Source organism: Mustela putorius, unplaced genomic scaffold (genome assembly GCF_011764305.1).
Source record: "Mustela putorius furo isolate JIRA1106 unplaced genomic scaffold, ASM1176430v1.1 tig00000242_pilon_pilon_pilon, whole genome shotgun sequence".
Classification (NCBI taxonomy): domain Eukaryota; kingdom Metazoa; phylum Chordata; class Mammalia; order Carnivora; family Mustelidae; genus Mustela; species Mustela putorius.
In genome coordinates, this window is record NW_025421325.1 from 5690824 (window position 1) to 5706681 (window position 15858).

A 15858-nucleotide genomic window follows, 5' to 3' on the forward strand; every position below is an offset into this window, starting at 1 on the left:
GAGGAAGCAGGCTCCCTGCTGAGCAGAGATCCCGATGCGGGACTCGATCCCAGGACCCTGGGATCATGACCTGAGCCGAAGACAGAGGCTTTAACCCACTGAGACACCCAGGTGCCCCAGTATTAAGGCATTTTTACTTGCTATCCTTTCACTCCCAATCAACACCTACTGAAAATAAAAAGGTATGCTGAAACTCTACCTTATCCATCCTCTAGAGGGCACAAGCGTTCTTGTTTATTCCAATTACTACAACAGTATTCCAGCTGTGAGGATCTAGATCTCCCAGGTTAGTGTCTATTACATATAGACTATCGAAAAATTGAATGAAAAAGGCCTTCTCTCCTAAGTACAAAACTCCAGTTTCAAAATGTCTTAATATAGTAGATATAAAATATTTCAGTATATTAGATATAAAACTGTTGCCTTTATACTTGTTTTAGCATTCGTTTATGAAGTTAGAGACAGGTCATGATTTTGCTAGAGTATGCAACACAAGGCAATGGGCTGTCTCCAAATTAGATGGATGTCGCTGAACAGTTTTCCTTCTGTTCATGTTAAAGCTGCTGTATTTGAGTATGTCTTACCACAAATACAATTACAAAAACACAAAAAGAAGGGGAAGAAGTTAGAGATCTAGAAAGGCAAGAGGCCTTTCTGTGTATGTGGCCATCATATGGAGTCATCAAATTTGTAGTGGAACAAGGGAAAAAAAAAACCTTAAGGCAGCAGAAGAATTGTGTGGCATTTGAACTGAAGAATGTGGCGGAATTAGAAACTACAGCTTTTGAGTCTCCTAGATCGAAAAGATGCTGCCCCACATAAAACAGAGGCTCCCATCTGAGGGTTAGTAATAATGGAAGTAACTTGTTTTAATAAAAATGAGGGTGTGACTGTAGTGATCCAACAACTTTAAAAAGGGAAATATAAATTCCTCCCAAAAAGAAACTACCGAGTGAACTTCGGGTAATCTTCAGGATCCCAAAATAGATTATGAAGAGCATCAATCTCTGAACAGAGATTGGTGTTCAATCTCTGTTCACCATCTGTGAAAAGAAAGTTCTGACCAAGTGCTGGCAAGTCCTGGAGTCCAAATCACAGCTGATAAACAGACTTCATTTTTTGGACGGGGTTACTGGACGCAGATGCCTTTTTCATACAAGGCAATATAAAATCCAAAAATAAATCTGTAATCCTTACCCAAATCCCATAAAATATATATTTTTTTAATCCAACTTTGACATAGGAGACTATCAAGGCTCAGGGAACTTATATCAGTAGTTTGTAAGGTGCAGACCTGGGATTCCAAAAGGTTGATTTGTCTGAGTGAAAGTACATGAAAAGCCTCTAGCAGGCTGAACAGGGCAATACAGGAGGCACAATGTTTACAGATTTCGAAAACATGTTTGACAAAGTATCTCATAATCTTCCTGAGAACAACAGAAAACAGGCTGCATGATGATAATATTCTTTGAGGACACCTGGTACCCCTAGCGGGCTCTCTATTCTTCAGTGACTTGCTGAAGAAAGAGATGATGCTGGGGACAACAGCAAATATGTCAAGTGATGGGACCCCCCCCTCCACAAAGTACAACCAAACTCCCCTTTTCTCTGTGCTGCCAGCCGCCATTTTCTTGTCCTCCCAATTCCCATTTACACATTTCACCAGTAGGTTTTCAGATTGCACCAAACAATGTATGACTGATTCGAGGCTGACACAAATGGTTTTGTGTCATTCTGGTGTCATTTTTCCTCTAGAGGCTTGTAGGTTTTTCAAAGATACAAACCAGGTCTTACAATTCTGGTTCTCCCATATCATCCTCTATCACAGGCCTGAGACAGTAGAAGGCAACTTCATACATGCCAATCTGTGGGTTCAGTGGGGAGATATCAAGGGCCCCTTCAATACTATTTTCTAATAGCTATTCTTCATTGCATTTAGGTAAATATGATCATACGTAAAAACAAAGTGACTGAGCAACCTAACGGCTTGACAATATGAAGCCGCTATTTCCTATATATAAGATTTATGACAATATCACTGTTCCTCTCCATAAAAGTTAGATGGAACAATGTGAACAGGTCTTTGTATATGAAAACTTGTCGAAGTTCATCTTTATAGTTCCTATTTCTCTCTACCGGTTAGCAGCCACCTGGCAGCTTAATCTTACCTTAAACTTGCCATCAGAAGAGAAAATGCTAACCCACTTATTATCATAGTCTGCGATGATTATGTCCCCGCTGGGATGCACAGCCACTCCTGTGGGCCGCTGCAGCTGCCCAGGAGAGCGCCCTCGTATGCCAAACCGACTTTTGAACTGGCCGTCATTGGAAAATATCTGCAAAACAGAGGACATTCCTTGGAACGTGAACTTGCACAGAAATGAGTGAGGAAGAAACAGTCAAGAACACGCCTGTCATATGTACTACAGGCCAGGACAAGCAAATCCCATTTGAAGAAAAGCCTATACCCGATTGTAGGCTTCTCTTTCTTTCTTTGTACCGTAGATCTGAAGTCTTAAGTAGGAAAAAATGCACAGGTATATGCATATGCATATGAAAGGTATATGAGGGGCCATACCTGTACACATTGGTTGTTGCTATCTGCAATTAGTATCTTTCCACTTGTAGATGCAGCTACCCCTTGGAGATTTGTAAATTCTCCTTTATTTCTTCCTTTGGTACCTAGAAACAAATTATAAAACCATAGAGATTAAGCAACAGAGAATTAGATCTTCCCGTTTCTTCAAGAGAATTAGCCAGGCTTCCATGGGGAACCTGAGAATGTATTTTTTAAAATTATACTTAAAAAAAAAAAAAAAAGCACCTCTCCCACCATGACCTAATGTATAGGCTCCTAAACATCTCTTCCAGACCAATAAAGTTTTTGTAAAAATCACTTTTTTTAGGCAAATGGAATCTTGTCTTAAGCTGTAGCTACATATTATTTTAATATTATATTAATAATCATATTAAAATGTATGTAAGATTTCACAAACAATAAAAAACCTAATACTACAATCGATGAGAAGCAACAGCAGAGGGCCTTATTTTAGAGTTTTGCTGAAACCCCACCCTCTCACTCAGCAGCTTCTGGAAGAAACCTGACTTGAAGAAGCTTCTAAGAAGAAGCTTTCAGTACATTTAACAAACCACAGGGCCTCAGATGTTATAAAACTAGCAGGCTGATGGTCATGTAATGATTAACTTATGCATTATTTTCAAAGACTCAGTATCTCATAGCGCCTTCTGGATTAAATAAATACAAAAGGAAAGTTAATTAATCCAATAATACTCTCAACCATACTAGGCTTTTCAGTGAGAGATGAGGCAGGAGCAAGAAAAAAGCCAGGGCGTCTATGGGTTAACAGATGTCTCTTTTTGTTTCGATTTTCACAATTAGAGAGAAAAAGCTACATCTCAGCTTTTCGGGAGGCACTTTTTATCATTTCATTTCACCCTATCATTTCATTTTTTATCCTACTCCAAAGAGCAATGTGATCTTTTGGCTCTAGGCATGAACGTGGTGCCGCAGGCACACCGATGGTGGCTGGCGTCAGACGCGGGCTTACGCACTGCTCAGACGTGGTTGTACAAAAAATACTAACACTTTCATCTTTGCAGAAATGAACATACATTTCTGAGCGTAGGCGAAACTTGGGAAGACATTTCTTTGGGCTCCACGTCAATGCCGTCTGGAACAAGGAGAAGGAAGACTCTGCCCAGTGTGAAATGAACGGAGATGCTCAGTGCCTACCAATACCAGGTCATGAGAGCAATGGAAACTTGGTGCTAAAGACCATGCTGTTAGACAGACTCTATCGCCTCTACTAGGCTCCAGTGCTCCGAGCTGGCCCAGCTCTTATTCTCGGTCTCAAGTTAACTCGAGCTTGAGTCTGCTGCCCCACGAATAGATAAAATCACAGGGTCGAAAGAACATCCATTAGCCCAGGGGTGTGTGTGTGTATTTTTAAAGATTTTATGTAATTATTTGAGGGGTGGGGGGAGATGGCACAAGCAGAGAGGAGGGGGAGAGGGAAGGGAGAAGCAGGGAGCCCAACTTGGTGCTCCATCCCAGGACCCTGAGATCATGACCTGAGCCAATGGCAGAGGCTTACCCAACTGAGCCACCCGACACCCCTTGACTATATGTTTTTGAAAAAGCTAGATAGAGCAGACACTGCCATTTCAATTTTACATTTATTTTAAAAAATCTTTTGAAGCCATGTGGCTTAGTATTCAAACAGCTGGGGTCGGCCTGACTGGTAATACCTTCTGATTCTTAAGGGTATCTTTCATCTTATCAGAAAGTATTGATCATTTTTCTAAAAAATCTATTTGAGTTTTTAAGCATAGCAGGATCACAGTGTTATTCCTGAAGATCAAACAAAACTACCAGCATATTCTTGAGGGATAGCTAATGCTATCTTCATTAGCAGTTAAGCTTCAAAAATATCGAGGGTGTGTAATAACGTGGAACTACAGCATATTATCATGCTGAAATGCCCACAATCCAGCCATTTATCAAGTATGTTGGGACCAAAATAAAATAAATTCTACAAGTTAGAAATAATTTGGGATCATGCTTTACTCTTCAAGATTTTTAGTATATTCTGTTCGGACTACAGAAAATCCCCCTCCAAAGTATTCTACATAACTAAAACTAGTTCTTTTGTAATGAATATAAATGTAACATAAATACACATAGTACTTATAAAATCTTTTCCTGACTATGTTGATTCATTCGGTGGTTATGTTTTGGCTAATAAAATGAGTAACACCAGTCTTAAAAGTAATTATAAACAATTTGGCAACAATTCCATAAGATAATTAAACTGGTTTTTCCCAGATGTTAAACTAGCCCATGAAGCATGAAATGAATATTTAAGCCAACAGCTTCTCATCCGTGCTCTGCGGGGGACACCTCCACCCATGCCCCCGGGAAGATCACTCAAGGAAAGCCCCTGGACTGAAATAGGGATAAAGAACTGCGAATTTCCTTCCACCCCCCACTCCAACCTAATAGGAGAATTAACACTAAACAAATCTAGATACTCCGAATGGGATAATGCAAGAGGATGAACTCAAGCAAAAAACAGGGTCTAACACAGACTCTTCAAACAAGTAGGTGCTTAGCCAATAATTTGTCGAATGCGTGAGTGCACGGATGAATTATTAGCGACGGAGTAAATTACACCCTACGTTACATCATGGAAAAACAAAATGTTCAGTAATATTTACAGTATTTTCATAGTATATTCTCTTAATGCACTCGCTGGAACAATCCCAAGAGTTAGCAGGACAAATATAACTGTTCCATTTTATAGATGAGAAAATGAAGCTAGACACATCACAAAGGTAGTAAAGACAGAGAAAAGAATAAAACTCAGGTCTCCTGCTCTTACACACAGCCTTCCCTTTTTTTTTTTTTAAATTTTAAGTGACCTCTACACCCAACATGGGGCTTGAACTCATGACCCCAAGATCAAGATCAAGACTTGTATGTTTTACTGACTGGGCCAGTCAGGACTCTCCCCCGTTTGCCTTTTTAAAGATTTATTATTTGAGAGAGAGTGATAGAGAGATAGAAAGAGCCAGGTGGGGGGAAGGGGCAGAGGGAAAGGGACAAACAAACTTAAGGAGACTCCCTGCTGAGTGAGAACTCCCACGCAGGGCTTGATCTGGACCCTGAGATCACAATCTGAGCCAAAGCCAAGCATCAGCCGCTCAACGGACTGAGCACCAGGCCAGGTGCCCTAGCGCCCCTGCTTTTTTCCAATTAGACTTTAGCATACCAGGTTCTTTTTTTTTTTTTTTAAAGATTTTATTTATTTGTCTGAGAGAGGGAAAGAGAGCGAGCACAGGCAGACAGAATGGCAGGCAGAGGCAGAGGGAGAAGCAGGCTCCCTGCTGAGCAAGGAGCCTGATGCGGGACTCGATCCCAGGACGCTGGGATCATGACCTGAGCCGAAGGCAGCTGCTTAACCAATTGAGCCACCCAGGCACCCCAGCATACCAGGTTCTAATTAGACTTTAGAATACCAGGTTCCTGATTACCTCTGGGCTCATATGGCTCGTGCTTTCTCTCTAAAACCCTTAGGAACTCCATCCCCTAGCACATGGCATTTTAACTGTTTAACTGTCCCTCTCTAAACGTTAGTTCTCCAAGGGCAGGGGCAACATCTGTCCTGTTTGCTGTGCACCCCATACCCCAGCACAGCGCCTAGCACTCAGGACATCCTTCTTACATTATAAGAAAGCCCACTAGAATACGAAGAGTACAAAGGAGTGTTCCATTCCATTCTTCTCACTGACACATTAAGGTATGGTGTATGCATTACATAATTTGAAACAATTCAGCTGTGATTCTTTCACTCCCTCCCACGTCTTCTGGCTTCCCTTTCGTTTAATAATTTTCTTTAGTAGCTGACAAAACCAGCTCACCGCTTCTAGTCAGCAAACTCTAACAGTGCAGGGGAAAATAATCCCGCTGTTTCATCAACAGATGCTCTAAGCTACCTCCCTAAACTCATTCAGGATTGTTTTCCGGTACAGTATCAGAGTTAGCACAGTAACTCATTCACAGTGGGCATATAATTCAGTTTTCAGGCGTGGGAGGTATCAAATCTCTCAACTTTGGAAAACCATGGTAGTTAAAAGACATTTAAGATGAATAAGAATCGTCATACAATTAAAAAGGCAGGGGCTGGGACACCTGGGTGCCTCAGTGGGTTAAGCCTCTGCCTTCGGCTCAGGTCATGATCTCAGGGTCCTGGGATTGAGCCCCTCATCGGGCTCCCCCCTGAGCAGGAAGCCTGCTTCCCCCGCTCTCTCTGCCTACTTGTGATCTCTCTCTCTGTGTCAAATAAATAAATAAAATCTTATAAATAAATAAATAAATAAAGGCAGGGGCATCAGAGGCCCAGGTGTCTTGGGACCTGCCCTAAAGCTTTTGGAGCCCCCATTTCTTCAGGATGAGGGATAGTTATATGTAGCGGTAATTTCGCTCTTGAGGGGTAGGAACCATGGGAAGAGCTCGGACTTGTAGCTCTCGCCCACTTCTGTAGTGTAAATGCTCCCCTCAAGGCTGATGTCTGGCTTGGTAACATGAAATCACGGAGCCCAGAGTTAGGAGGTGGTGTGCACGCCAGCATGTGCCTCCTGTGTTGTGGTAGATATTCTCTGCTGTGGGGGCATAAGGAGCTGGAAGGGTGTCGTCCCTACCAAAGATTTTAAGTAAGATTTTTAGTAAGACACCACATAGAAATGGACTGCACAAAGCCTGGCTCAGAGAACGCTTAGTCCTTCCTTCTCTTCCGCTCCCCATCCTTCCCTCCTGAACCACACTGAAGCTGATGATTTAAAGTAACTTCCTTATACGTCTCACTCCCAAATGGATCTCTAGCCCTGGTTTCTTTGCTGAGCTCCAAACCTACACTCTAAAGGGCCTAGGGTACACTTCAGCCTGGTTGATCAAAACTGAAATCCGCCCCCTTTCCTGACTATCCTTACCTGGGTTGATGAGAATAATAGTAACAACAACAGCCAACATTTATTGAGTCCTTACTATACACCCAAACTCTGTGAATACATTTTACATATGTTATTTTAATCCTTTCCAGATCAAGTACACCTTAATACCATCCCTATTTTATAGATAAAGGAACTGAGGCACAGAAGGTTACATAATTTCCCCTAAATCATATAACTCATAAATAGCAGGCTGGGGTTTAAATGAGGGAGTCAGTTCTTGACTATTCTTCAAGACTTAGGTTAACTCTTATTTCTATACGACAGCGACGAATAAAATGTCAATTAGGGGGCGCCTGAGTGGCTCAGTGGGTTAAAGCTTCTGCCTTCAGCTAAGGTCATGATCCCAGAGTCCTGGGATCGAGCCCCGCATCGGGCTCTCTGTTCAGTGGGAAGCCTACTTCCCCCTGTCTCATTGTCTGCCTCTCTGCCTACTTGTGATTTCTGTCTGTCAAATAAATAAATAAAATGTTTTAAAAAAAAATGTCAATTCGTATTACCTCCCTTTGCCTCTCTAAAGTGGACAGCGCATCATTCAAGTACCAGTGGTTATTCAAAGCCCCTAGGAGGCGGGTGGTTCTTCTACCCATTTTATGGAGGCCTCTGAGGCACTGAGAGAAGAAACTTAGCCAGGACCCCACAGATGAGGAAGTAGCAGTGCTGGGGGCTAGGACCCAGGGCAGCCGGCTTCAGAGTGCACAGCCTTAACTGCCACTCACTCTACCCGCTCACGTCCCTACAGCACGCAAGTCACACACCGAGAATTCAGTCTGGTCCCGGAGCCTTGCCCTCTCCGTCCGGAGCATGCATGTATTTATTTGTTTGCTTATTTATTTATTTATTTTTAAGATTTTATTTACTTGAGAGAGAGAGAATGAGAGAGAGCACAGTGGGTGGGTGAAGAGGTCAGAGGGAGAACCAGACTCCCAGGGAGTCTGCTGCAGGACTCCATTCTGGCACTCCAGGATCATGACCCAGGATCATGACAGAGCTGAAGGCAGTGGCTTAAGGAAGGATCTGAGCCCCCAGGCGCCCCTTCCTAAGCCTTTATAAATTGGCCATTTCCTCTTCACTGCACTGAAACACTCTGAACCCTAGCACTTGAATTAGCTCAAGTTGACTACTGCTTCCAGGGGGAGACTTTACATGACCTAGAATGCCTCCAGGCTCTCTGGAAATAAACAACTTAGTAAGCCACCACACTACATCACCCAGCTCAGAGCCTCCCCAGAGACGGGGCTATGGGTCTCAAACTCCAGTGAGCATAAGCATCACTGCGGCTTACAGAAACCATCTTCCTGGCCCTCCCCAGAGATTGAGACCAAAGTTCAAGCTCCTTATCGAGGAAAACACGACCTTCTCTCTGCTTCTATTTCATCTGAGGCTCCAAGAGGATGGCATCATTGACGGTCTTGAACCGCTCAGCTTCTCACCTTCCTGCCTTTGCACCTGCTCTCCCTTCATCTGAAGCACCCTTTCTTCCCTTACATCTGACAGTCCCTTTCAGAGCCAGCTTAGGCTTAGAGGCTATCTCTGGGAACCTTCCGGGACTCCTTGCCACTCCAGTGTCTGTGTCTTGATTGAAGCTGAAGGTACATTTTTGTACACCTCTGTCTCTTTTGGATGGTCGCCTCCTCTAAGTCACAGTCAGAATCTCATCCCTTTTTGTACCGCGACCCAGCCAAGTATCTGGCACATAGTAAGGGCTCAACAGCAGAATTCCATCTAACTTGGGGGCTGGATAATTGGTGAGGAGGGTGAAAATGGGAGTCAGATTTAGCCCTGAAAAATCCCTTCCATCACCGAGAAAGTGGGGATTCACTCTCATGAGCACACAGAATCAGCACATTATTTATGGTTGTTGAATGAACCCTCATACATGTGTTATGAAAACTATACATCCTGGGGTGCCTGGGTGGCTCAGTGGATTAAAGCCTCTGCCTTCGGCTCAGGTCATGGGATTGAGCCCTGCATTGGGCTCTCTGCTCAGCAGAGAGCCTGCTTCCCTTCCTCTCTCTCTCTGCCTGCCTCTCTGCCTACTTGTGATCTGTCTGTCAAATAAATAAATAAAATCTTTAAAAAAATAAAAAAATTTAAAAAGAAAAACAACAAAACAAAACTATATATTCTGAAGCACAAATTGAGGGCCTTGAGTATGTGTGAGACCCATTGAGCGAACAGTAGAACTGTGGTTATCCTGCCAGGTGTATAGCTGAATTTCAGTGAATTTTGGGTTACATGTGGCAGGCTTCAACACAGCACAGAGGGACTGGTCAAACTGTGAGGTTTTTTTGTCTTTGTTTTTTAAATAACATTTTAAAGGTGTATTTTATCTTTTTTTTTTTTGAAGATTTATTTCTTTGAGAAAGAGAGAGACCGTGACTGGGGGGGAAGAGCAGAGGGAGAGAGGCAGACTCCCAGCTTAGTGTGGAACCCAAAGCAGGGCTCCATCCCTTGACCCACAGATCTTGACCTAGCCAAAGAGTCCTAGTCTGTATGCTTAACCGACCGAGCCAACCCAGGCGCCCCCCAAAATGTGCATGTTCTATTGTTATGCACCTAAAAGCTGACTTGTACAGAGAAACTTAAAGTTCGAAAACAAAATTATAGGGATGCCTGGGAAGCTCAGTCAGTTAAGTGTCTGCCTTTGGCTCAGGTCATGATCCTTGCTCAATGAGGACTCTGTCTCTGCCAGCCACTCCCCTTGCTTGTGCATACTCTCTCTCTGGCATATAAATGAATAAAATCTTTTAAAAAAAATAATAAAGTTACAATTGTAAAAAAAAAAAAAAGTTGAAAGTCTTCTAATTACTAATATAAACTCTACCTGCTGTAGCCTACAGTACAGACGTCAAGAAGACAAGTTCTTAGAAGGCCAGCACTGTTTGTCTAACATTGCGTAGCACAGTTCCAGACATGGGGATACACATGAATGACTAGCCTCGGGCTTAGCGCCGGGTTGTCTGGTCTGTGTGTTCTTGGATAACACTGAGGCCTGACAGTGGTGAGAGGGAAGTTAAATCACATGGAAGGTCACAACTGGATCCTATTCAAACGAATAAAGTACTTATGCCAAGTATTCTTTGGGGTATTGCTGGACATCATCTTTGACCTCAAGCCATCTGTAATCTTACTGGGAAATGAGGCCCATGCACGAAGAGTAATCATCACAGCAGACTCCAAAGGAGAAGGTGAAACTTGGGGAAAATTGAGGAAAGAATTCAGCGATCAGGTGCCTGGTATGGCAGCCCAGAGGGTGTTTGGGGAGCAGTGGGCGCTGACACTGACTTGTCCAGCCTTATCTCCAGCCAGTGCCTTCCCCACATCCCATGGCGCCGACCTTTGCTCCCCTGCATCTTCTCACAGGATGTGTTGCTCAGAAACCTCGCTCAAGTTCACTCCTCTTTGCCAAGCCTTTCCTCCTTGCACTGGTCCTTCGACTGGGAGTGCTACTTCCACCTGTCAACCAGGATAACTCCTCTTCTTTACATTCTTTCTCCTTTTCCTAGCTTTCCACCCCCTAACCCATGGTATTAAGGGTAGAGGCAGCTTTTAGGCAACAGGCTTGAGCGGTGGGAGGCAGAAAGGGCCCCAGTGAGCACCTGTTGAATACAGACACGCCCCCCAGATGACCCACTTCAAAAAAGCCTCAAAACACCCGGAGGCCCTAACTGACCAATGGGCTATTTACAACTCAGCCTGGCTCCCCAAAAAAGGAAGAGTTCATACATCCCTGTACCTCCTCAGCTTTCCTCTTTAAAAACGAATCCTACCCACTGCCTCAGTCTCAGTCCCGCCCACTACTCCAGAAACTTCCATCTCCCTTGTTCTGCCTCAGGTGAATTCTCTCACCTCCTGCTCATCTGATGGAGAGACTGATGCGACACCACATTTAGTCACGCAGTCATGCATCTACGACCCAGACTGTAAGCTCCTTGAGGGAGATCTCGTTTCTTCTACCTCTAGATTCTCATCACCTGGCATAGTGCACAGAGGGCACCAGGTGCTCTAGAAACGTTGTTTTTTTTTTTTTTTTAATTTATTTCTTTGACAGAGAGAAATCACAAGAATCACAAGTAGACAGAGAGCCAGGCAGAGAGAGAGAGAGGGAAGCAGGCTCCCTGCTGAGCAGAGAGCCCAATGTGGGACTCGATCCCAGGACCCTGAGATCATGACCTGAGCGAAGGCAGCAGCTTAACCCACTGAGCCACCCAGGTACCCCCTAGAAACACTTTTTGAGCCAAATTATTGCACCATGAGTGGTTTCTTTTGGCTAGCTCTGGAGTAAAACATAAAGTTAAGGAGAAACAGGCCTGAAAGATCTGCTTTCCTTTCTGCCATTACGTCTGGGCTGAACCCTCAAAATTCATGTTCCAATCTCCAGTACCTCAGAATGTAAATGAATTTGGAGAGTAGGTCTTAAAAGAAGTGATTAAGTTAAAATAAGGCCATTAGGGTGAGGCCCTAATCTCTCACCAGAACAGAGAAAAACACCAGGGGTTCTGCATATACAGAGGGACAACCCTGTAAGGACAAAGCAGCAAGAAGACCACCACCTAGAAGACCAGGAGAAAGGCCTCATAGGAAACCAACTCTGGCACCACCTTGATCTTGGACTTCCAGTCTCCATAATTGTGAGAAAATAAATTTCCTTTGTTTAAGCCACCTAGTCTATGGAATTTTGTTACGACAGCCCTGGCAAATTAAGACAGCATCTTTACTTCATGAATAAGCTCAGACGCAGTGCCGTATGCCAGGCACTCTTCTAAGTTCTTGACGGATGTTTAAACATTTAAACACCTTCCCACCTGTGCCAGTGAATCACCAGTGAATCTGCAATGGGCAGGAGGGAAAAGCGTACACCCCCTTCTCTGGTGGGAGCTGGGGATTCAAAATCAATATGGTGGAGGGAAACACCCGAAGAGTTACGTCAGGTGAGAATCACAGGTGGTGATGATGGAGATTAAAATTAATAGCAGTAGGAAAATAACAGTTACCAGAACTGAGAGCACTGGGTTCAGAAAAGGTAAGCTACTTGCCCAGCTGTTAAGGAGAATCAGAATTCAGACCCAGATCTTTGTCCTTTTCCACTTGGCATACTGCCTGGAGAAATAGGCTGGGATCACTTGGCTGGGGGGAGGTCAGGGGAGAAGGTTGGTGGAAAGGGTTACGCAGGAGACCCACTGAGCTTGTTCTCAATGCAGGGGATCAGTGGGGGGCAGGAAGGTTAAAAAAAAAAATTAGAAGAAAAGGAAGTAGGGAAAATCTAAGGACCTTCATTGCCTGTGCAAACCAATAGCTCTCATTTATTTAACTCCGACAGCATACCAGGAGGCATTAAGCTTGAAACTCACAATGGCTCTGAGGGAACAGAAGGCTGGCTGAGGACAAAGCAAAAGGCTGACACCCTGCAACCTTCCCCCACCCCCACTCCTGGGTAGGACATGTGACATTCTTTAGGAATCTCCCAACTATCTTAATAGCTTGCTAAAAAGGGCAAAACGACCTTGACAATGGCAAGGGCTCTGGTATCAGGTATCTTGTAGGTCCTCTTTAGCATATGAAAGTTCTACTGAAACCTCCCTTTTCCTTCCCCCACCCCCATGGTACATAAACTGCCACCCCTCACAACCCGGGGGCAGCAGCTCTTCCTGCCCACGGGTCCTGCCCCCATGCTTTAATAAACCACCATTTTGCACCAAAGATGTCTCAAGAATTCTTTCTTGGTCATCGGCTCCAGACCTCACCCCACTGAACCTCACCTATATTCTAGAACTTCATCAGCTCCGCGAGGCAGGTATTTCTTCTATTCTCATTTTATGGACATGGAAACTGGAGCTCAGAGAAGCTGAGAGACCTGTCTAAAGTTCAAGACGCAGAACCAGAACCGGAGCAGCAGACCTGGGAGGCTCCCACTCCTGCACCTGCCCAGGTCCTCGCCCAGTTCCTCCATCCCTCTTCAGCAGGCAGATCTACAACTTCTGTACACATGTGGCACATACAACCAGTGAAGGGAGGAGGGCCTCTGGGCTGTGAGTGGACAACTTATATGTCTCATCGTGGCCTTTACAAGATGCAGTATTAACGCAAGAGCAGCAGCTGACCAAGGAGGTTCCAAGGAGCCTTTGTTTCCCAGGATGTGCCATGGAAAAAGTTCTCTGCTTAGGAAAGCTTTGTGGAAGTGCTGCCTGTTATCCCTTCTCCTGCCTTGGAGACTTACAGGGCACACTGGCAGATTCTAAAGGTTCCGGGGTTAAAACACCACCACCAACAACAAAAACTTTCCTTAACTGAAGCTAAGGTCTCCCAATCTATTTGAACCCCGTCGGCTTCATACAGTGCCCTTTCGGAGATTCTGCACCACAGGACTTAAGAGGCAGAAAGATAAGCAGGATATGACAAAGTCCATTCTTTTTTACCTTTAGTTTGCTTTCTACTGAGAGAATAAACAGTTAAAATCGGAGGCAATAAAGCAGACAAGGGAATTTGAGATTTGCATTCTCCACAATCTATTGGCTCATCGCCTGGTTTCCGCCCCAGCCCCATTCCATTCTCCATATTTTCCACCCACCCTCCCCTCTTTGGGGCTGCTCTCCAGCTACACACACCTGGAAGTGACCCTGACTTGCACTGCTCCGTGTCCCCCATCCCCAGCCCTATGGTACCAAAGCGGTGACAGGGAGGCATCATGCCCTCCCCCCACAGTGCAGCCCGAGCTGGGATTCAGAGAAACAAAGGAGTGATCTCAAGTAACAATCGCTCTGCCTTTAGCTACTGCTTAAAGACATTCCTTTGGCGGGAGTTGGGGGGGGTCAGGGGGCGGTGAGTTGGTCAACACGTCCTTCAAAATTTCGGGTTGAGCGCTGTGATTTTTTTTGCTATTTTCTCTTTTTGCTTATTTTCCGTTTCTAATTTTCTACAATGAATATGCAGCACTAGCGTTACAAAGGAGGAGGTGGGGAAGGAGCGGGGAGGAAAGGGGGAGAGAGGAGAGCACCTGGAGAAGCGGGGGAAGGGAAGGCGGAGAAAGAAGGGAGCAGAGGGAGGGAGGGATGGGGACCAGCGAGGGGGCCAGAGAGGGGGAAACTGAGAGATGGGGGCGGAGGGTGGAGAGGGCTTGCGGGGAAGGAGGAGGACATGGGGAGAGAGGCTGACGGGCCGGGCGAAGAGGAAGGGAGGCAGGAAGAGAAGGAAGAAGATGAGGAGGGAGAGAGGAAAGAGGAAGGAGGAGGGAGGAAAGGGGGGGAAATAAATCCTAAAATCCCCGGATTAGACTGCCTAAGCTCACCCCATCAAATACCCCAGTGTCCCGCAGCGCCTACAGGTCCCAGTCCGGACCCGCAAGGTTCCCATTTGCCACAGCCCTCTCCCCGGCGCCCCCGAACCCGAGCAGCGCTCAGACGACGGGGCGCGGCGGCGCCTTCTCCTTACCCACTCGGAAGATCAGATCGTCTTCGATGGGATTCTCTTTTCGCTTCCCAGTGCTGTACATGCTGGCGGGTCTCTTCACCGCCTTCTGCTTTACATGGCCGCTCCCCGGGGATTTCACGCGCCTCTTCACGCCCTCGGTGGTGGGAGACACGTCGGCCGACCGGATCACTTTCAGCTTGAACGGGCTGCCTCGGATGTGCTGGTCATAGAGCCGCAGCGACAGGGTGAAGTCCCCTTCCTTCTGGACGGTGTACAAAAACTCGTAGGTGCCGTTCTTGTTGTCGAGGATCTCCCCGTCCGCCACGCTGCCGTCGGGCGTGCTCAGCTCGGCGGTGATGTAGGCGTTGCCCGTCTTGCACAGCTCGCCGTCTTTGTCCTTGGTCGTTATGGTGACGGACATGGGCTGCCCGATGATGGTCTGCCGCAGCCCCTCGCCCGTGGCCACCGTCTCGGAGGCGACGGCGTTGGTGGTTAAAATCGTCCCGAGGTTGTGGATGGACTTCTTGAGCCCCTCGGTCTCCACGATAAAATCCAGCTGATCGTTTTCACGCGGGTGCAGCGGGAAGTCCTGGTCGGCCAGTTCGTTCAGCTTCTCGCTCATCTGCTTCTTCACGAGCAGCACCTCCGTCTCCGTGCCATGGTTGAGGGCCTGCGCCGTGAAGTTGCTGCAGCTCTTTATACTCTCCTGCCCCTCGAGCAGAGTGTCCAGCTGCGACTGAAGGACCTGCGGGGGTGGGGGTGGGGGGTTGGGGGGAAGCGAGGTCGGGTGAGCGCTCGCCGCGGCGCACGAGCTCTGCCCAGCGAACGCAGCGCGCCGGCGCGCGGGGGCACTGCCCTCCTCCGGCCTCCACCCGACCCCCACCTGCCCACGCCGCTGGCTCTCCCAGGGGGAGGGGGAGG

General features: G+C 46.1%; 1 protein-coding gene across 8 annotated transcripts in view; it reads right to left on the reverse strand.

The window, feature by feature from the left end:
* TRIM2 (tripartite motif containing 2) overlaps positions 1-15858 on the reverse strand; it is a 113952-nt gene that overhangs the window by 17932 nt on the left and 80162 nt on the right. For all 8 annotated transcript variants that reach the window (XM_004758085.3, XM_004758084.3, XM_045078310.1 and 5 more), the window contains exons 6-8: positions 14959-15682; positions 2579-2682; positions 2169-2336 (exon numbers count right to left, since the gene is read on the reverse strand). In XM_004758085.3, coding sequence (XP_004758142.1) covers positions 2169-2336; positions 2579-2682; positions 14959-15682 — 996 coding nt within the window. The remainder of the gene's footprint in view (positions 1-2168; positions 2337-2578; positions 2683-14958; positions 15683-15858) is intronic.